Source organism: Sapajus apella, unplaced genomic scaffold (assembly GCF_009761245.1).
Source record: "Sapajus apella isolate SASKATOON/1434 unplaced genomic scaffold, GSC_monkey_1.0 scaffold181, whole genome shotgun sequence".
Lineage (NCBI taxonomy): Eukaryota > Metazoa > Chordata > Mammalia > Primates > Cebidae > Sapajus > Sapajus apella.
Window position 1 is genome coordinate 1,404,456 of NW_022437121.1, and position 23,110 is coordinate 1,427,565.

The 23,110-nt window shown below is 47.7% G+C and overlaps 1 protein-coding gene across 1 annotated transcript in view; it reads left to right on the plus strand.

Annotated features, from left to right (window-relative positions):
* Positions 1 to 9,506, plus strand: part of IFITM10 (interferon induced transmembrane protein 10) — a 14,541-nt gene extending 5,035 nt beyond the window's left edge. The window contains 1 exon segment of the mRNA XM_032268451.1: positions 6,498 to 9,506. Within this exon segment, the coding sequence (XP_032124342.1) occupies positions 6,498 to 6,647 (150 nt within the window). The 3' untranslated portion in view covers positions 6,648 to 9,506.
* The last annotated feature ends 13,604 nt before the right edge of the window (positions 9,507 to 23,110 follow it).

The following is a 23,110-nucleotide window of genomic DNA, read 5'->3' on the forward strand; positions in this document are numbered from 1 at the left end:
CATCTGTCCATCCTCCATCCACTCATCCGTTCATCCTCCATTCAAACCTATACTCAATCCATCCTCCCACGTTCCCTTCAACTGCTCCTAATAGCCACCCAGCCTTCCATCCATCTGTCTTCACACATGATCATTCAGGCTTCTCCCTCCTTCCCCTGCTCTCCCATCCTGTCCGCACCAACCTTATGTGTCAACCCACTAAACTATCCATCCAGCCTCACTTTCTCAGTAATTACCCACTTTCCTTCCCAACCCTACCTGTCAGTTGACCCAATCATTCCTCCATCCTGTGACCTCATATAGCAACCCATCTATTCACCCTTCAAGCCGTCTACCCGCCCTTCCCCCAGCTAAGTCACACTCACCCATTCATGGAGTGCCTCCTTCCTACTCAGCATGCCTCAGCTCACCCCATCTGTCAGCACAATCCGTCCACTGTCACTTTCTCTATTCCCTCCCTTCATCCATCCTGTCTCTAACTGTTCATGCTTCCATTTCTCACATTCTTCTTTTCCCACTCATTTTCCCTTTTCTTCCCTTTCACCCAATTCCCAGCCATCAGCCTGTTCTCTCTCCCGCTCTCCTCCTCCCTCTCTTCTGCCCACTCAGCACCATCTGTCGCCCTGCACCTGTATGGCTGCCCACGTCCATGTCCCACCTCTGCTTCTGGTACTTTTGGGCCCTTTCCGCCATCCAGCACCCTTGCGCACCCTTTGCCTTCCCTACTTCTTTGCCTACTCTCCTCCAGCCCCTTTCCTGATTGCTTTTGACTCCCTAACCTCTGACACTGTGGGGCTCCAAGGCTCAGCCATCCATCCCCTCCTTCCTTCACGTTCACCCCCTTGGTGTCCCATCCAGTCTCATGGCTTTGGTAGTCGGCCGTTCTTGCACAGCTGTAAAGAAATACCTGAGAGTGAGTAATTTATGAGAAAACAGGTTTAATTGGCTCATGGTTTGGCAGGCCGTACAGGCAGCATGGTGCTAGTCTCTGCTTCTGGGGAGGCCTTGGGAGGCTTCCAGTCATGGCGGAGGGCAGAGTGGGAGCAGGCATCTCACCTGGTGAGAGTCGGAGCAAGGGAGAGAGAAGGGGCAGGTGCCTCACACTTTTTTAAGCAACCAGCTCTCAGGCACTCACTCACTATGGCGAGGACGGCATCAAGCCATGAGGTCTACACACATGACCCAAACACCTCCCACCAGGTCTCCCTCCACCAGAGGATCACTTCAGCATGAGATTCTGTGGGGACATGTATTCAAACTGTATCAGCTTTAAATACCATCTTTCTGCTCATCCCTCTCAAATTTCTGTCTCTGCCCTAGACCTCATCTCTGAACTCCAGACTCACAAAAATTGCTAAGGCGAATGTCTGCTATGTCTAAGAGGCGTTCCTAACTTGACATGTCAGAAATTGAACTGCTAAGCGAGTCTTCCTTTTGCAGCCTTCTACAGCTCCCTGTTGAGTTGATCAAAACCCTGAAACCTTGAGACCATGTCAAGTTCCAGGCTTTGTACCACACACCACACCTGATCCCAGCAAACACCATCAGCTCTACCTTCAGCGCACGTCCAGGCGCTGGCCAGGTCTCACCCCCTTCACCGCTGTTGCCCTGGTCCAAGCCACCCTCACACTCCCCCGGACCGTTCAGCTCACGTCTCTCCGCCTGTTCTGCCATCTGCTCTTAGAACCGTCTCGTTCACATACGTCAGATCATGCTCATCTTTTTGGCTCCAAATGACTGAAAGTGCCACAGAGCCTGTGCCACGCTCCTGGCTGGTCTCCTCTGACCCCCCCTTCTCTCTCTGTGATCTGCTGCCCCCCACTCTGCAGCTGGTCCTCAGAAGCACTGGGTCCCCCATAGACAGCTCTGTGTTCCTGGGACACGCCTCCCTGAAATGAACACATGGCCGAGTCTGTCACATTCTTCTGGTCTTTCCTCAAATATCTCCCTGGCCAGTGAGCTAGACTTCTACCACACTCTCTGTTCCCCGTAGCCCCTTCGGGTTTCTTTTTAGAACATTGAGCATATTACATTATTTTACTTATTTATTGTGTTTATTTTCTGTACCTTCTCCCCTCAATGCAAGCTGTGTAAGGCCAGGGACTCTGTTTTATGTCTTGTGATACAGGCAAGACGCAGAGCAGCAGTTACGCAGAGCAGGCACTAGGCAACTATTGATTGGTGATTGATTGATGATTAATGAATCTATCTACCATCCATTGGTCTACACTATATTTATTTATCAACAACTCTCCTTCCTTTCCACTTACCCACCAGTCCTACCCATCCATCACGCATAATAAATCCGTTTATCTACCTGTCTCTGTCCCAGCCGTCCAGTGTGCATTCAGAAACCCTTCTGTGCACCTGCCCCTCCAGTCTGGCATCCATTCCTGTATTCCTGTAACCACCTGTCCATTCATTCAAATCACGTGAATTTTCCTTCTTTTTATCACATGCAAACTTGATCCCAACAAACACCGTCAGCTCCACCTTCAACACATGTCCAGAAGTTGGTCAGGTCTCGCCACCTTCACTGCCGCTGCCCTGGTCCAAGCCACCGTAAACACATGGGCACACATTCTTGTGTATCCACCTATTTGCCTGTCCTGCCCACTGAACATGCTCTCTCATATCCACACATCCCCTCCCACCCAGCAGCCATTCACTTACTCACTTCCCCAGCTGCCCCACCTATATAGGATGTATTTGCATATCTATCTGTCCACTTGGACATATACTCATATGTTCATCTATGCACATGTTCCCCCATCCAGCATATACAGATGGTTTCCGCCTTTTCATGGTTTGACGTACAATTTTTCAACTTCACAGTGGCTGGAAAGCCATAGGCATTCAGTATGCTCCTCAGCTTACCGCCTTGTGAAAAATGCATCATATGAAAATGCACCTTCAGCTTACAATGCTTTAAATTTATGATGGGTTTATTGGACTGTAACCCCATTGTACCTCAGGAAGCATCGTATTCATAAATTCAGCTACCCTCCTGTTCCACTCTTCCAATGTACATTCGTATATCCGTCCAGCCCTCCTCCCTACCCATCACAAGCTTCTATGTCCATTTCTCTGTCCCATACACCCAGCCTCCATCTGTATAACCCCTCAGCTCCATCCACCCAGCTTCTGGATCATGGGGTCACTCCCCTGTCCTCCTCCTCCCTATCTTTACTTCTGCCTGCCATTCCTAGGCACCCAGTACCTCAGCTGCCTCAGCCTCCTGCCCTCCACTCCATCCACTTTTGATACTCAAAAGTGTATTTCACCGTCCCTCTGCCATATCATTCCAAATATCCAACAAAGAAATCATGACCAAAGGTTTGTTTTAGAAATTCAGAGTTGTCTTGGTATAAGAAAATCAGTGAATATAATCTACCCTACTAATGAATTAGAGAAGAAAACAATGTTTATCTTGTGGAAATTTTAATGCAATCATAGATTTCTAATAGTAAGATGAGCAGTATCCTTCCTGGTACGTTGAGGTCAAGAATGACTCAGCTGCTTGTCATCATCGCTGCTATCTGGGATCGCTCTGGAATCTTCTTTGCCTTCATGAAAGGAGCTCACTTTGGCCCAGGCACTGTAGTGGAGCTTCACATCCATCAACTCATTAAGCCTTTTCCACAACCCTGGGAGGCAACACTGTTGTCATCTTCATGTTACGGATAAGGAAGTGAGGAAGGGAAGAGTGAGTTGTTAGCTTGCCTAAGGCTGCACAGTCTGTGACCCGCAGAATCAGGATTGAAATCCAGTCAAGTGTTTCTGCATCTGTGCTTTAACCTCTGCTATGCTGTCTAGGAATAGACTGCAAGGAGGAAATAGAACTACCAGTATTTGCTGTAGATGTGATTTATTACAAAGAACATGTGGTCAGTTAATACAGTATGATAGTTTAGCTGGATACAAAATCAGTTAGACATTTGAAATATACTTTTACATTATAATAAAAGCCAAAATAAATAGATTAAATTTAACAAAAGATGTAATAGCTCTTTCTGGAGAAAGTTATACAACTTTATTTTAACAAAGCCATCAAATAAGACCTAAATACGTGGGTGACATATTCAGCCCTTAGAAAGGAATACAAATTTGAATGCAGATGTCTGTTTTCTCCAAAACCACTAGCATAAGGACCCATTGGAGCATAGACTTTCTGCCTCTTTCTCTACCCTGATTCCTCAAGTCCTGCTTCTTCCCATCTTTGATCTCTCCATTTTGGTTGCACGTTCTGTACAATGTATCTTCCAAGTCACCCACTTGCCCATTTGCCCTTGTTCCCTTCCTTCTCTTCTTCCTCCAACTTTTCTTCCAGCTCCACTCCATTGACTCCACTCCATCTATTCAACCACTCCACTCCATCCACTCCATCCATTCCATTCACTCCACTCCATCCACTCCATCCATTCCTTTTTTCCACTCCATCCATTCCATCCACTCCACTCCATTCACTCTCTCGATTCCTTTCATTCCATGTCATCCAATACATCCATTCTATTCACTCCACTTCATCCATTCCATCCACTCCATCCATTGTATCCACTCCACTCTGTCCACCCCATACATTCCATCCATTCTACTCCATTCTCTCCGTCGATTCCATTCACTCCACTCCATCCACTCCACTCCATTCACTCTGTCCATTGCATTGACTCCACTCCATCCAAGCCATCCTACTCTATCCACTGCACTCCATCCGCCTCACTCCACTCCATCCATTCCATCCAGTCTACTCCATCCACTCCATCCATTCCATTCACTCCACTCTATCCAAGCCAACCTACTCCATCCATTCCACCCCATCCACTCCACTCCAGTCTATCCATTCCATCCACTCCACTATTCACTCTGTCTATTCAATCCATTCCATTCACTCCACTCCACCCACTTCACTCCATCCAGTCCATCCACTCCACTCCATTCACTCCACCCACTCCACTCCATTCGTTCCACCCCATCCACTCCATCCACTCCACTCCACTCTTCCACTCCACTCCATCCATTCCACTCCACCCACTTCACTCCATCCACTCCATCCACTCCACCCACTCCACTCCATCCACTCCACTCCACTCTTCCACTCCACTCCATCCACTCCACTCCACCCACTTCACTCCATCCAGTCCATCCACTCCACTCCATTCACTCCACCCACTCCACTCCATTTGTTCCACCCCATCCACTCCATCCACTCCACTCCATCCATCCACTCCATCCACTCCACTCCACCCACTCCACTCCATTCATTCCATCCACCCCATTCCATTCACTTCGTCCACTTCACTTCATCTATTCACTCCACTCCACTCCACTGCACACTATTTTGCTTCACTGCATTTGCTCCACTCCACCCCGTGCCATTCCACTCCGCTGAATTGCATTCTGTCTTTCCCTTCCCCACTCCCTCCATTCTCCGCTGCATATCCATCTCTTCATCCCTTTTCTCTCCTCTCCCTTGGTTCGTTCCACTCATCTGCCTGCATCCATCCACCCACAGGCCAACTCACCCGTGCTTCCCTTCTTCCACTCTGTTATGCACCCATCACCCTGACCACCCATCTATCCACTGTCCCTCCACTCTTCCTCCCCAGGTCTCCTGTCCATCTGTGTAACCTGCATGCTGAGGGATCCAGGCATTAGCCCCAGTATCTCTCTGCCTACCTTCTTTTTTCGACCCAGCCCCAATCTACTAAAGCAAAGACTTCTTACCCCTTCCTATATTTCTCTCTTTCCATTCTCCTTCCCTTCTTCATCCTAGAGCTTGGTTTCTTCTTACAGCAAACTCACACACATATCTGGATGTGACAGGAGGAAAGAGTGCTGAGGAGGGAGGTCCTATAACTCAGCCCGAGTGACAGTTGCATCTTGGAAATGAGTCCAGCTCAGTCCACGGCCTCCCCAAGACTTCCTGGGCTCCAGCCCCCTCCCTTCACCTTAATATCCCTCCCCAAAGGCCCCAGGGACCCCTGCCTCTTCTGCCAATGCACATGCCCGTTCTCAGGGCATCCCAGTTAATTTTAAACTAGGCAGAAACAATCAAATTAGGAGACACTTGTGTCACCCTGTCTTCCAGCTATATTCTCTCTGAGTCCAACTTCTTTTATTTTAATCATTTAAGACTTGCAAAAAAGAAAACAACAAAACAAAACATTTCTTCATATCCTTCACCCAGCTGTCCCAAATGTTAACATTTTACCGTATTTGCTCTTCTCTCTCTGTATAAATACATCTTCCCTATTTGATAGACCAGTTGAGGTTGGGAGTAGGTTTCAGACATGACACCCCCGTGCCCTGAGTTCATCAGTGCACAGTACCCCAGAGCAGGGACACGTTCCTCCAGAACCGTAGTTCACTCGTCAGCACTCAGAAACCAGGCACCAAGACTGCTGTGTGCTGTAGCACCGGCCCTGCTGGGCTCCTGGCTGCTCTGAGGCCCCGCTCCCTGGCTGACCGCCTGTTTCCTCTCCTCCTCCCGGCTTCAGGTGCGAGACAAGAAGCTTCTCAATGACCTGAATGGAGCCGTGGAGGATGCAAAGACCGCCCGGCTGTTCAACATCACCAGCTCTGCCCTGGCAGCCTCCTGCATCATCCTCATCTTCATCTTCCTGCGGTACCCCCTCACCGACTACTAAGGGCCACCAGGCACGGCCACTGGTGGACACGAGCACTGAGATGTGTTTATTTTCATGGCCCTTAAATTCAGGATCCCATGAAGTGGGGGTGGGGCAGGGATTCTAGTCCTGGGTCCTTGAGCTGTGAACCATGCAGGAAGGCTGTCAGAAGCTGAGTACGGCAAGGAGGCAGTGAGCTTGGCCCTCAGCCCACCCCCTCTGCCTCCTGGCCTCCACCCTGCCTGTGTCTGGGGACTGGGGGCTTCTCCCCACGCTGCTGCACCCCAGCTTCCAGTGGCTCTGTCCCTGCCCTCATGTGCCCCTTCCCAGGCTCCTGGGGCCCCATGGACCTGATACCCAGCAGGAAGGGCTTAGGCAAAAGTGTCCCAGGATGGGAGGGCTGCCAGCATCTGAGGACACACTCTGTGCTCCCTGACCCCACCTCCTCCACGCTGTGACCCTGCTCAAAGCCCTTGTATCTGTGAACTTTCAATGAAATACCCATGCCGCTCCAGCCCAGCCTTCCACTGCGTGTCCTCAGCAGGGGCTGGAAAAGTCTGGAAGCTTTGTGAGCTTCCTTCAGGGACTGCCTGGTGGTCGGGGCCCCTGGTTCTGTGTCACAGCTGACAGCAGGAGACAGTTTGCCCCATCACAGCTTTGCCAAGCAGTAAATGGGGGGCATTTGGTGGAGGTACCCCAAACTCGAGTCCCTTAGAGGGTCAGGCAGCCTTCTGGGGGGATGGAAAGGGGTGGGGCACAGCCTCAGCTATGCATGTTGGCCAAATCAGAGCAGAGGAAACCACAGATTCACTCAGAAGGAAGCAGCAGGCAGTGACGACAGACCCCTGGCCAACTCCTGTCCCTCCTGGAGGGCTCTGGGACCTGGGCAGGCCCCTTTACCTCTCTTGTGCCCATCTCCTTAGCTGTAAAATCGGAAAATGGCCTTTCACTTCTACAATCACTGTGAAAATCAACTGAAGATGCCGTTCAAAAGCCGAGGCCGGTGCCCTGCCGGCCTGCAGCGTGTACAGTCCTCCATGTGGGACGCGGGACGCAGGGAAGCGCTCTGGCCCCTGGGAGCTCGGGCCCAGTGGTGGGGGTGCCAGTCAGCCCTAAAGACAAGTGCGATGAGTGTGCACTAGGAAGAGCTCAGGGCGTCCAGGCGCACGGAGGAGGTGGGAGGTGAAGATGGAGAATAAGCCGAGGCAGCCACCGTGCAGAGCCTGGTGGCCTGGGGGCCCAGCTGGTCTGGGAAACCGCAGGAAATTCTGCAGCTCAGGTGCACAACGGGAAGGCAGGCGGCCTTTCCCAGGGAAGGGGCATGGCCGTGTGCTTCGTGTTTTGGGAAGATGGTGCCCTCTGGGGCAGCTAGGCCAACCTGGAGGGGATCCCAGTGGACAGAGGCGGATGCAGGTGGAGGGAGCTGAGCCAGGGCTGGGGCCAGTGGCAGAAGGCCGGACAGCAGGCATCTGGCAGCTGCGCGGTGGGGCTGACTGGTTTGGGAGGTAAGGTGGGGGAGAAGCCCAAAGGGTTCCTGTGCCTTGACTCGGACAGCCCAGTGGGTAGAGAGGGCTGTGTACCAAGAGCAGGGAACCAGGGAGACGTTGACTTTGAGACAAGCAGGGAGGGGAAGAGCCTTCTGGGCTGGAGGTGTGGGGTACCTTGGAAGGGAGGCCCTGGAGCTAGCAGCAGACGCGACAGCCTCAGGGGTCAGGGCACAGCCGTGGCAGGAGTGCAGTGAGCAAGACTCCGGTCACAGTTCTGACCCAGAAACCTGCAAAGGAAGGGAGGGTGGCCAGCATCAGCCCTCAGTCCTGGGCTGCCGCTCAGGCGGAAGTGGGGGAAATGCTCAGAGAAGAGGGGAGGGGAGTGTGTGACCTCAAAACAGGAGCGCATGGGGGTCAGGGTCAGGAGAGGATACGGGGTGGGGACCATGTGGGGCCCTTGGGCACTGACCCTTGACCCCAGGCAGTGGTGGGATGGGAGGGCAGGAGGCGGCGGGCCGTGAGACTGCTGCCCAGCTGCCTAGTGCTGTCCCTGCGCCTCTCGGAGGGTGGTGGGAGAAGGGCCAAGGGCGGCTGCGTGCCTCACCAAGCCTGTGGCAGCCTGGCTGTGGCACTTCGGATGCTTGCACCATTAGACCCAGAGGCTTCCTGGACAAGTCTGGGCTGGAAGATGACGGCAGAGGCTGCAGGGCCTGGGAAGAGGGTTCTGGCTTCTAGATCCCAGGCCACGTAGGGGAGACCGGGGTCCTGAGACATGAGGTCAGCTGAGGCCCACCCCAGTGTCCAGGCTTCTTCCCCGTTATGCCCGGGAGGGAAGAAAGTAGAGGGGCAAGTGCCTTCTCTGCCTATTTCCCTTAAGCCTTCGATGCCAGGGCTGGTGTGCCTGGGACCGGGCCAGGAGGAGGCACACCTACGCTGGGGAAGGCCTCAGCCAGCTTTTCCCTGGGATGTGCCTGCGCCTGGCTGAAGCTTTCTGAGTTCATGCGGGGAAATGGAATAACCACTTTCCAGCCAGTAAAGCCACCCCTAGCTCTTGGAATGTTTGTATCCAACCCCGGGCAACGCAGGGCTACAGAGGCCCCCGGCTTCCACACCTGGGGACCGGGAGAGGGCTGGAGCTCGTACGGCGGGCGTCCACGGTGAGGTGGGGCCGCCGCAGCAGGTGCATTCTCACCCTCAGCAGGCAGGCAAGCAGGCAGCGGCTCCGGCACTGGGCTCCGGCTTCGAAGTCTGTGTCTTTGCCTGTCCGTGCTCATCGCTGACCTGCTGGCGCTCCCTGCCCACTGCATTCCTCCCACCTCATTTTTATGTGGTTTTGCACAGTACCTGGCAAGCATCTGACATTCAATAAACATTGTAAGAATGAAAGAATGAATCGCCCTCTCACTCTCTCTCTGTCCTCCTTATGTGCCTCCATACTTTTCTGTATCTTTGGGAGTCAGGGGACTTTCCCTGCCCTCCCCTTTCCCTGTGCTGCCCTAGTCACTGCCCTTAAGACCCCAATCTGACAGCCCAGTTTAAAGGGGTTGAGACTGGGCGCAGTGGCTCATGGTTATAATCTCAGCGCTTCGGGAGACTGCCATGATTGCATCACTGCACTCCGGCCTGTGGGGACAGAGTGAGACCCTGTCTCAATCAATCAATCAATCAATCAATCAATAATCAGGACTGAGGAGGCAAATGGAGGGGAAGTCTAAAGGCTGAGCCTCATTGTGCATCTGTGTACGTGTGTGAGAGACTGTGTGCATGTGTGTTGCGTGTTCATGTGACTGTGCATGTGTGTAACTGTGTGCACATGTTCGTGTGTGTGTAGTGTGTGTGTATACTTTCATCTGTGACTGTGTGTATGTGGTGCATGTGTGCGTGACTGCATATCTGTGACTCTGTGCATGTATGTGCTGTGTGGGCGACTGTGCATGTGTGGGACTATATGCATACATATGTTGTATGTATGTGTGTGCATGTGTGTGACTGCATGTGTATATGCTATGTGTGCATGTGTGTGACTGTGCATGCGTGCGTTGTGTGTTCAAGTGTGTGCATGTGTGTATGTATTGACTGTGTGCCTGTGTATATATGCTTTGTGACTGTGTGCATGTGTTTGCATGTGTTACTGCATGTGTGTATATGCTGTGTGTGTGGTGTGCATGTGACTCTATACAAGTATGTGTTGTGTGTGTGTGTTGTGTATACAAGTGTGTGCATGTGACTGTGTGCCTGTGTGTGTATATGTGCTGTGTGTGACTGTATGTGTGACTGCAAGTGTATGCATGTATATGTGTTGTATGTACATGTGTATGCATGTATGTGTTGTATGTACATGTTTGTAACTGTGTGTGTGACTGTGTGTGTGTGCACTGTTTACATGTGTGTATACATGTGACTGTGCATATGTGTATATGTGTGTGTGACTGCATGTGTGGGACTATGTGCATGTGTGTATATGTGTGCATGCATGTGACTTCATGTATGTGTGTATATGTGCTGTGTGTGGCTGTGTGTATGCGTGTGGCTGTACGTGTGTGAGACTGTGCATGTGTGTATAGGTGTGTGTGCATGTGTGTGCATGTGTGTGACTGCATGTATGTGTGTATCTGTGCTGTGTGTGACTGTGCATGTGTAAGATGTGTGTGCATTGGGGACGGGGTGCCATAGGGTCATCCCTCCACCTCCTTCCTGTGACCACAGTGGCCCAGAGCTTTCCAGGCTCCCCTGCACTTGCCAAGCAGCCACTCATTCCAGCAGGTGGGGGAGCTTGATGCATCTTCTCCAGACATCGAAAACCACATAACATTCTTTCTTTTTTTATTTTCTTGTTTAATTATACCATGAATTACTAGTAATTGACACTGTTAACTAGTCCTGTTTTCTTTTCTTTTTTTTTGCATTTTAGGTTTTGGGGTACATGTGAAGAACATGCAAGATTGTTGCATAGGTACACACATGGCAGTGTGATGTGCTGCCTTCCTCCCCATCACCTATATCTGGCATTTCTCCTCATGCTATCTCTCCCCAACTCCCCACCCCCCACCGTCCCTCCCCTATTTCCCCCCAACAGACCCCAGTGTGTAGTGCTCCCCTCCCTGTGTCCATGTGTTCTTATTGTTTAACACCCGCTTATGAGTGAGAACATGCGGTGTTTGATTTTCTGTTCTTATGTCAGTTTGCTGAGAATGATGGTTTCCAGATTCATCCATGTCCCACAAAGGACATGAACTCATCGTTTTTGATGGCTGCATAATATTCCATAGTGTATATGTGCCACATTTTCCCTGTCCAGTCTATCATCAATGGGCATCTGGGTTGGTTCCAGGTCTTTGCTATTGTAAACTGTGCTGCAGTGAACATTCATGTGCACGTGTCCTTATAGTAGAACGATTTATAATCCTTTGGATATATACCCAGTAATGGGATTGCTGGGTCAAATGGAATTTCTATTTCTAGGTCCTTGAGGAATTGCCACACTGTCTTCCACAATGGTTGAACTAATTTACACTCCCACCAACAGTGCAAAAGTGTTCCTATTTCTCCATATCCTCTCCAGCATCTGTTGTCTCCAGATTTTTTGATGATCGCCATTCTAATGGGCGTGAGATGGTATCTCAATGTGGTTTTGATTTGCATTTCTCTAATGACCAGTGATGATGAGCATTTTTTCATATGTTTGTTGGCCTCGTGTATGTCTTCTTTTGAAAAGTGTCTGTTCATATCCTTTGCCCACTTTTGAATGGGCTTGTTTGTTTTCTTCTTGTAAATCTGTTTTAGTTCTTTGTAAATTCTGGATATCAGCTCTTTGTCAGATGGGTAGACTGCAAAAATTTTTTTCCCATTCTGTTGGTTGCCAATTCACTCTAATGACTGTTTCTTTTGCTGTGCAGAAGCTGTGGAGTTTGATTAGGTCACATTTGTCTATTTTGGCTTTTGTTGCCAATGCTTTTGGTGTTTTGGTCATGAAGTTCTTGCCTACACCTATGTCCTGAGTGGATTTGCCTAGATTTTCTTCCAGGGTTTTTATGGTGTTAGGTCTTATGTTTAAGTCTTTAATCCATCTGGAGTTAATTTTAGTGTGAGGTGTCACACTAAAACTGGCTAGCCAGTTTTCCCAACACCATTTATTAAACAGGGAATCCTTTCCCCATTGCTTGTTTTTGTCAGGTTTGTCAAAGATCGGATTGTTGCAGATATGTTGTCTTGCCTCCGAGGCCTCTGTTCTGTTCCATTGGTCTATATCTCTGTTTTGGTACCAGTACCATGCTGTTTTTATTACTGCAGCCTTGTAATATAGTTTGAAGTCTAGTAGCGTGATGCCTCTCGCTTTGTTCTTTTTGCTTAGAATTGACTTGGCTATGCAGGCTCTCTTTTGGTTCCATATGAAGTTTAAAGTGGTTTTTTCCAGTTCTGTGAAGAAGGTTATTGGTAGATTGATGGGGATAGCATTAAATCTGTAAATTACTTTGGGCAGTATGGCCATTTTCACGATATTGATTCTTCCTAACCATGAACATGGAATGTTTCTCCATCTGTTTGTGTCCTCTCTTATTTCGTTGAGCAGTGGCTTGTAGTTCTCCTTGAAGAGGTCCTTTACGTTCCTTGTTAGTTGTATTCCTGGGTATTTTATTCTCTTTGTAGCAATTGTGAATGGCAGTTCATTCTTGATTTGGCTCTCTTTAAATCTGTTATTGGTGTATAGGAATGCTTGTGATTTTTGTACATTGATTTTGTATCCTGAGACTTTGCTGGAATTACTTATCAGTTTCAGGAGATTTTGGGCTGAGATGATGGGGTCTTCTAGATATACAGTCATGTTGTCTGCAAATAGAGACAATTTGACTTCCTCCTTCCCCATTTGAATACCCTTTATTTCTTTTTCTTGCCTGATTGCTCTGGCTAACATTCTTTCTTAATTGCATGTGCTCAGCTGTCCCACAGGAGCTTCAGAGACAGGAATATGTGCTCCCTGGCTCTTCCTGCTCCCAGAGCGTGCAGTTGACTAGCTCAGTTGGATGGGGGCACCAGAGGATGGGGAAGTCTCTGACCCCACCAAACCACAGGGCCCACTGAGGCGAGCTCCATCCCACTCAACCTTGGGATGACAGGACCAGCCCTTGACAGGCACTGGGCAGAGAGGGGACTATTCAGAGACAGAAAAGGGACAGGAACCTCCTCCCTACCCCCGCTCTACATCTACCTGCTGAGCTGGAGGCTCCACATGGCTGGTCAGGGGCGGCTTGCAGCCAGGGCAGGAGATGTGCCCCTGGAAGACTGGCCAGGGAGGCTGTGGCGACAGAAGAGGCAGAAGTAGTTGCGGTAGAAACAGCATCTGAAAATGGCCCACAGTGGATAAGCTACGTCAACCCGCCGATTCACGACGACCAGCAAAGTCCACACAACAGGAAGAACATTAAACCCCAGTTCAGCACATCACGGTGAAACTATACAGCACCAGACCCAAAGAGAAAAATGCCTTCGAAGCAGTCAGAGAAAATCCGTGATGTTCAAAGCAGCAGCGATGACTTTTTATCAAAAGTAATGGCTGTTCATGACCTATGGGAAAGAAAGTACTTCTTTAAACAAAAACTTCTTAAATGTGAAATATAATGCACGGAATAGTGCCCAAAGTCAATTAAAAGTAAATTTTTTTTAATTAAATTTTTTTTTTTAAATAAAGATGGGGTTTCGCCATGATGGCCAGGCTGGTCTTGAACTCCTGACCTCAGGTGATCCACCCACCTCGGCCTCCCAAAGTGCTAGGATTACAGGCGTGAGCCACAGCGCCCGGCCGAGTAAATTTTTTTTAAAAAAAGTACAGCTTGATGAATTTTCACAAAGCAATCACCCATTAATTTAGCCATAAAATATCAAGAAGGAGCACTTTGTCCGGACCCCTGGAAGCCCCCAGGGGCTCCTTCTGGCCCTTTCCTTCCCAGCTGGGACCCAGCACCCAGACTGATCAACACCCAGCAATCAATTCCAAGCTCCTGTGTGCATTTTGATGACCTAAGAGTTTGTCCTTTAGCGCCTTCATCTGTTAAACAGGCGCCTGAGTCTTGGAACTTTTTATGAATGGAACTAGGCCATGCTCTCTTTTGTGCCGTTTTTTCCTGCTGAATATCGCCCCCGCCCTCGGGATTCACTGAGGTGCTTATGATTTTCACTGCAGCCCGACATCCGTTGCACCACGTACCACAGTGCACACATCCATTGTACTGTCGACAAACACTTGGGTGGTTCCCATCTTGGCATTTAGCAGCAGCACTGCTACGAGCCCCCCTGTGCATGCTGCTTGGGGCACCTGGTGCCCATTCCTCTTGGGCAGATTCTTAGTGGTGGGACTGTCGAATTATGAGGTTCACGGATCCTCCACCTCGCCCGACCTCCAAGGTGGCTGTGCTGCCCCCCAGCAGCATGTGCTCCCACCGTTTCACCTCCTCCCCAGCGCACCTGCTGTCAGTCTTTTTTTTGTTGTTGTTAAATGGAGTTTTGCTCTTGTCACCCAGGCTGGAGTTCGATGGCATGATCTCAACTCACTGCAACCTCCATCTCCCGGGTTCAAGTGACTCCTCTGCCTCAGCCTCCCAAGTAGCTGGGATTACAGGCAACTGCCACCACGCCCAACTAATTTTCTTTTTTTTTTTAGACAGAGTCTTCCTCTGTTGCCTAGGCTGGAGTGGAGTGGCACGATCTCGGCTCACTGCAACCTCCACCTCCTGGGTTCAAGTCACTCTTCCACCTCAGCCTCCAGAATACCTGGGATTACAGGTGTGCGCCACCACGATCACCTAATTTTTGTATTTTTAGTAGAGACCAGGTTTCACCATGTTGGCCAGACTGGTCTCGAACTCCTGACCTCAGATGATCCACCCACCTCAGCCTCCCAAAGTGCTGGGATTACAGGTGTGAACCCCTGAGCCCAACCCATCCGTCTTTCTTTAATTTTAGCCGCTCACGTATCTCGCGGTGGTTTGGGTTTGTGCTTCCCAGGTGGGTGATGAAGTTGAGCATGTTTTCTGCACGTTAACTGGCCATTTGGCTTTCCTCTTTGTGAAATGCCTCTTTCCGTGTTTTGACCATTTCTTTCCTACCAGGCTGTCTGTTTCTCTGTGATGCCAGGGGTTCCCTCAGGACAGCGCGTACATGTCCTCTGATGGTTCTAAGCACTCCAGATAATTTCTTCCGCTTTGAGGCTTTCCTCTTCACTCTCTTAGTGGCGTCTTTTTATAAACAGAAGTTTCCAATTTTAATATAGTCGCAGTTACCAACATCTTCCAGTTGGTTACTGCTTTTCTCTGCAAGACACAAATAGAGTGATCATAATGAAAAACGTTGATGCATTTGACTAATCCGAGCACATCCAGAGCTCCGGGGGAGCTTCTGGGATGCTGGGAAGGTTCCGTTTCCTGATGCTGGTGGGAGTATTTGCTTCATAAAAGTCATTAAGTTGTACATTTATGCTTGATGTAGTTTTCTGTACAATATTTATGTCTTTTTATATATTGCAGTATTATTCATAAATGCCATCAGTGGGAAATAACCCAAATGTCTACTGACACATTTTCATAGGCATATGAAAATAAAATAAATCAATATGCACATCTTTGGGTTCAAGTAATTTCCATGAGAGAAATTATCCTATTTATTCATAAATAATTCCAATGCATAGAATAGAATATCTCCGGAAGAAAACTGGCTCTGGGAAGGGAAACTGAGCAGCAATGATTAGTAACTTTTATTGTGAACTGAGCTACACAGAGAGGAGAATGAGGGGGCATCCCTGTGGGGAAGGCACTGGAGGAGGGCAGGAGCCTGGGCACGGAGGGGAGGGGCCGCAAGGAGGGGGCTGGAGCCAAGCGTGGTGAGAAGGGCGTCGGCAGGGAGGTGGGCAGTGGTGATGGGAGGGAGGTGATTACGTACAAGGGGTCGATGAAGAAGTAAAGACATTAAAGGTAACCAGAGTCTGCTTTCTCACTGTGGACGAAGAGAGCCACAAACACCAAAAAGCAAGAAACTAGAGCTCAGCCGCAGGGTTGGAATGAAGTTGGAGAAATTCGTTTCTTCTCCAGCTCCTTCCTCTAAGCGGCTCTGGAAGCAGCAACCCCCCGTGGCAGTAAACTCACCTGGCATCCAGACCCCGGGCCCCTAAATACCACTCCCTGCCAACAGGGCCCGGGGCTTCTTGGGGAAGCAGCTGATTCCAGGCTGAGAGAGGTCTGGGGCAGTTTGAGCCAGGGGAAGGACATGCAGAAAACATGCAGGAGTTGCCTCCCACCAGCCACGCCAGAGACCACTTGAGCATCACAGCCAATCGTGTCAGTCAAGATTCCAGTCCACTGAATAAACTAGGGACCCTGAGCTTAATACACCGAGATTAATACATCAATACACTGGAAGCTGAACAACCACGGGGATCTTTAGCTCCAAGGAAACTTCCTGAAGAGTCATCGCAGTTACAAAGAGTACCTTCATGACGTTACGCCTTCAGAGGTGACTTCACAGTCGGGGACACCCAGCAGGCATCACCTTGATCAAATGATCAAAGTGAATGTCTTCAATAACAAATAAATAACAAATAGAAACAATTTGATGGGATGCAATGAGAAGAACAGAGTCGTTTCCGTGATGTTTCTGCCACTTCACTGAATGTTTGTGTCACCTCCAATGTGGTGGCATTTGGAAGCTGATCAGGGTTAGATGAGGTCATGAGGATGGGGCTCCCATGATGGGGTTAGTGTCCTTATGAGAAGAGACACCAGAGGGCTTGTTCTCTTTGCCCTGCAGCCTGTGAAGACACAGGGAGAAAAGGCCGCTGTTTGCAAGCCAGAAAGAAAGCCCTCAGTGGGACCCAAATCTGCCAGCACCTTGATCTTGGCCTTCCAGCCTCCGGAACTGCGAGAGAATAAATTCCTTTTGTTTCAGCCACCCAGTCTGTCATATTAGCTGTGGAAACCTGAGCTGAGTAATATCCTGCCAAAAACTCACAGCCAAACAGCAGACAGACCCAAACTGAGGGGTCATGAGAAGTGTCAAGCTCGTGAATGTCACAGAAAGATGGAGGTACCATTTCAGACAAATGAAATTATGCACACTCTCACTCTGTGATTTGCCTTTTCACTCACTTAATGTTATACTCTGATGACTAAGTTATTTTTAATTAAATTCCATTTATAATTTTTATCTTGTATCATGATGTTTTTCATGTCCTGTTAATTTTTTTTCTTTTTAAATTTTTTTTTTTAATGGAGTCAGGGTTTCACCATGTTGGCCAGGATGGTCTTGATCTCTTGACCTCGTGATCCCCCGCCTCGGCCTCCCAAAGTGCTGGGATTACAGGTGTGAGCCACCGTGCCCGGCCTGTCCTGTTAATTTACAAATTTTTTTTTTTAACTCACGTCAGGGCCATGAAGGTTTTCTTTTAATAACTTTATTCTTCTGCCTTTCAGATTGAGGTCTGTGCTCTGCCTTGGATGAGTTTTTGTGTAAGACGTGAGTTGGGAGGTGGGGGAGCCGAGGACACCGTAGGTCCTCCATCACGGTCCCCTGGGGTCATACCACTGTTTCTCTGTGCCCTGCCCTCAGCCTCAGTGTGCATCTGTCTCCAAGAGTCCACGGCTGAGACAGTTCTTGGGAAGACCCGGTATCTGGATTTTATATCCCTTTTCACAGCCGTTAGTCACTGTTCTTTCTGGCTGGAGTTACAAAGCCAAGCTCCCCTGTCTGCATCAAGATAAACTTGTGATCTGTGATCAAGAGTTCCCGTTAATGAGGCAGAAGCTGGGCCTGCCCAGAAACCCCACTCTCCTGAAATCTTACTTCCCTTCCCACGTTTTCCTAGGAGCACGTCCCCCATAAATTTCAGACACGTGGATCTTCTCACTTCAGGTTCTGCTGCTGGAGAACCTGAACCAACTCAGGGGTGAGGTTAGTCTTTTTATTCTTCCCATACAGACATCCCAATGCTGCCATGTCACTCATGGAAAAGGAGAAGACCACCTTTCCGACACGAAGTTGCAGGGGCCTTCGGTGGTTTGTTGGGTGATCATGGAGACGTGGTGCGTGCATTTCCGGACTTCAGCCTGTACTGCTGGTCTATTTCTCCAACTTTGCAGCAACATTGGACTGTCTTCATTACTGTGGCTTCGTCTGTAGTAAGTCTTCATAACTGGTATTTTCTTTTTTGAGATGGAATTTCACTGTTGTTGCCCAGGCTGGAGTGCAGTGGCACGATCTCAGTTCACTTCAACCTCTGCCACCCGGATTGAAGAGATTCTCCTGCCTCAGCCTCCTGAGTAGCTGGGATTACAGGCACCCTCCACCATGACCGGCTCATTTTTGTATCTTTAGTAGAGACGGGGTTTCACCATGTTGGCCAGGCTGGTCTTCAACCGCTTACCTCAGGTGATCCACCTGCCTCAGCTTCCCAAAGTTCTGGGATTACAGGTATGAGCCATTGTGCCCAGCCCATAACTGATAATGTTTTTCCAGAAATTTTTCCATTTCATTGAAGCTGCCAAACATATTGACATAAGGTTGCTTATACATAGTCTATTTTTATTATATTTTGGGTGTCTGTAGGTTCTGAAGTGATGCCCACATTTTCATTCTGATCATCATAATTCATGTTCTTGGCATTTTATGCTCTTTATTCTTGGTCAGTCTTTTATATAATGATCAAAATACTATTTTGTTTCAAAAAAACACATTTGCCTGTTGGTCTTTCTATTGTGTTTCTGCTTTTCATTCATTGATTTTTGTTCCTAACTTTATTGTTCTCTTTCTTGTAATTTCTTTGGGTTTAAATTGCTCTTTCTCCCCACAGCGTCTTTGGAAATTAATTTTTTGGACTTTTCTTCTTTCGTAATATAATGATTTAAACCCACAAATATCCCACAGTTTTGATATTGTATGTTTTATTATCATTGGTTTCAATACAGTTTCTGAGCTTTATCCTGATTTCTTCTTTGAATCTTTAATTGCGTAGAAACTTGTTAATTAATTTGCAGACATCCAGATTTTTATAGCAATCTTTCTTTCTTTCTTTCTTTTTTTTTGGAACAGAGTCTCCTTAGTCTCCTTGCTCTGTGGCCCAGGCCAGAGTGCAATGGCATTATCTCGGCTCACTGCAACTTCCGCCTTCCGGGTTCAAGCGATTCTCCTGCCTCAGCCTCCCGAGTGGCTGGGGTCACAGGCCTGCAACCACCATGCCCAGCTAATTTTTGTATTTTTAGTAGAGGTGGGCTTTCGCCATGTTGGCCAGACAGTATTTATTTATTTTTGAGACTGGGTCTTGCTCTGTCGCCCACGCTGGAGTGCCGTGGCACAATCACGGCTCACTGTAGCCTCGACTTCCCAGGCTTTAGCGATCCTCCCATCTCAGCCTCCTGAATAGCTGGGAACGCAGGCACACACCTGGCTGATTTTTTTGTTGTTGTTGTTAGAGACGGGGTCTTTCCATGTTGTTTAGTCTGGTCTTGAACTCCTGATCTTAAGCGGTCCACCCGCCTCAGCCTCCCAAAGTGTTGGGATTACAGGCATGAGCCACTGTGTTCAGCTGTAAACTTTTTTTTTTTTTTAAAGCTGGATTGACTAATTTGACTTTTAACTGCAGTGATTATCCACTTATTGTAACACTGAATATAATTACTGATAGATTTGAATCTACCTCTGTTTTGCAATGTTTTTCCTCCTTTTTATTTCTTTTCTGCCTTTTGTTAGATGAATCAAATGTTTTTATTTCATTTTATCTCCATTAGGTTTTTAGGGATATACTTTTGTATTAATCTCTTAGGAGTTATAACATTACAGCAGGTGTTGCTGGCTTGTTACAGTCGAAACCAAGTTGTGCTTTTAGCACTTACCAAATGGTACAGGCATTTTACAGAAATTTAGTCACGTCCACCTCCTGACCTTTGTGCTACTGTCATTTTATATTTTGTTTCTGTATATGTAATAAACATCTGTAATCTCGTTGTTTTACACACCCAGTCTCTCTCTCTCTCTTTCTCTCTCTCTCTCTCTCTCTCCCTCTCTCTCTCTTTTTTCCATGTACTGACTTGCATACTCACTCAGCCTCTCCGGAGCCCTGTATTCTGTTTTGAAGTTCTGCATTCTATCTGGGACAATTTGTTTTCAGCACAAAGATCTCCCTTGTTTCCTATAACAGCCTGGCTTGTCTAAAATGGTCTTTGCCTCTATTTTGAGCCACCAAGATTTACCTAGACTTAAAAGATATCACCAGCCGGGCGTGGTGGCTCATACCTGTAATCTCAGCACTTTGGGAGGCCAAGGTGGGCAGATCACCTGAGGTCAGGAGTTCAAGACCAGCCTGGCCAACATGGTGAAACTCCATCTCTACTAAAAATACAAAACTTAGCTGGGCACGTGGCACACACTTGTTATCCCAGCTACTCGGGAGGCTGAGGCAGGAGAATCGCTTGAACCCTAGGTGGAGGTTGCAGTGAGCCGAGATCACACCACTGCACTCCGGCCTGGGTGACAAGAGCGAAACGTCCTCTCAAGAATAATAATAATATAATGAAAGGGCCCGTTCTTGATTACCTTCCAGGGACTTTGTTAGGTTGTTTTTCATACTTAGATTTATAACCTACCCGCGTATGGAGACAGGTTCCACTTCTGTAGTGTTTTGAAAACCCGTCCTCTCTTCATTGCTCTGCAACGCCTCGTTAGCTAGACGTCATGTGCTCCTGGACGCAGGGAGCTGGTTCTCAACACCAGATCCCCTTACTCCCGAGCTGCAGAATCAGCCCACACATCTACTCTGCCCTCACACTGTCCTTCTCCAAGAGTTGCTTGACTGTTTGACTTTAGATTTACACTGAATTTTAGAGCAAGTTTACTCAAATGCTTTCTTTCAAAAGCCTATTGAAATTGTAATTAAATCTATAGATCACTTTATCCAAATGTTTTTTTTTTTTTAAAGCGTTTCGGAATTTTGAATAAATCTATAGATATATATTGGTTGGTGAAAAAGTAATAGCAGTTTTTGCCATTAAAAGTTTGCCATGGGCCGGGCGCAGTGGCTCAAGCCTGTAATCCCAGCACTTTGGGAGGCCGAGGCGGGTGGATCACGAGGTCAAGAGATCGAGACCATCCTGGTCAACATGGTGAAACCCCGTCTCTACTAAAAATACAAAAAATTAGCTGGGCATGGTGGTGCGTGCCTGTAATCCCAGCTACTCAGGAGGCTGGGCAGGAGAATTGCCTGAACCCAGGAGGCGGAGGTTGCGGTGAGCTGAGATCGCGCCATTGCACTCCAGCCTGGGTAACAAGAGTGAAACTCCGTCTCAAAAAAAAAAAAAAAAAAAAAAAAAGTATGCGCTATAGCATATTTGGAGATTTGGAAAACCCTTACATATAAAAATATGTAAAGAAAAACTCTTACACATTATAAAAATGTAAATTCTCCCCAAATATTCAGCTGGTCCAAAAGTAATTGCGGTTTTTGCTATTCATGAATTTACATTTTTATAACATGTGAGTTTTTATTCACATATTTTTATAATATGCAAAGGTTTTCTAAGTATCCAAGCTGCTGAATCCCGCCATTTATGTAAGCCTTCTTTAATTTCTCCAAAAAATAATCGCTTTAGAGTTCTCTGTGTAGAGTCTTACCCAGAGTTTCTTAAATTTATTTCTAGATATTTGATTTTTTATGCCACTGTAAATGTCACACCATTGGAAATGTTTTCTTTTCTAAGTTTTTATTACTGATGTTAAGAAATGCAATTGACTATTAAAGGGTAATCATAGAACCAGGATCCTTACTAAATGTAGTTTTTATTTTAATAATGTTTTGTAATTTTATCTGGATTTTTTATACATACAATTGTAGCACCTTATCATGTGAATAATTAGTTTTATTTCTTCTTTTCTAATTCACATACATTTTATGCGTTTCACTTGATTAACTGCATTTTCTAGGACCTCAATTTCAATGTAAAACAGGTGGTGATAGCAGGCTTTTCTTTTATAATCCTTATCTCAGAGGTAAATCTTTGAAGGTTGTAGGACTTGTGTGATATTTGTTCTAGATATTTGCAGACATCCTCTATTAACTGAAGGAACTTCCCTATCATTCATAATATGCTAATATTGACATTTTTGCTAGAATGCCATAAATATGAAAGACTTTTCATTCTGCAAAAGAAAGCATGGACTAAAACCCAACGGAGCTGATGGAAAATAGGTTTGGGCGGCAGTTTTACTCCAGAGCTGTGTAATTTTGGGACCGGAGTAAATGACAAACATTAGCAAGGTCCAGTCACCACCGTCATGTCCACCCGGCACCTGCCAGCTGCCCCTCCTCAGCCTTCAATCCTAGCCCAGCACTCTCATTTCAACAAGGAGGGCCTGAAAGGCACTCATTTCAGATTTTCTTAAATTCAAACATGTGCTTCAGATTGTAGGCATTTTCATGATTTTTTTCACCATGGGTGAAATGTCTTCTTGGCTTTTTTTTATTTTTATTTTTTGAGACAGTCTCACTCTGTCACCCAGCCTGGAGTGCAGTGGCACAACCTCCGCTCACTGCAACCTCTGCCTCCCAGGTTCAAGCGATTCTCGTGCCTCAGCCTTCCAAGTAGCTGGGATTACAGGCACCCGCCACCACGCCGGTTAATTTTTGTATTTTTAGTAGAGACAGGGTTTCGACATGTTGGCCAGGCTGGTCTTGAATTCCTGACCTCAAGGGATCCCCCACCTCAGCCTCCCAAAGTGCTGGGACTACAGGTGTGACCCACTGCGTGCGGCCTTGCTCAGCCTTTTCACGTGTGTTCCCAGCTTCTTGCGATGGTTCATCGGGGCGGGTGCAGCAGCAGTCCCTGTGGACGCTAAGCCAGCCATGGCCCGCACAGAGAGAAGCGCCTGTCTTAATTGTGAAAATGCTTACTCAGTCCTTTTACATCATTAATATGCCGGGGAAATGTGTCTAAATGAGAATAATTCTAGTGTCCCACTGATATTTCT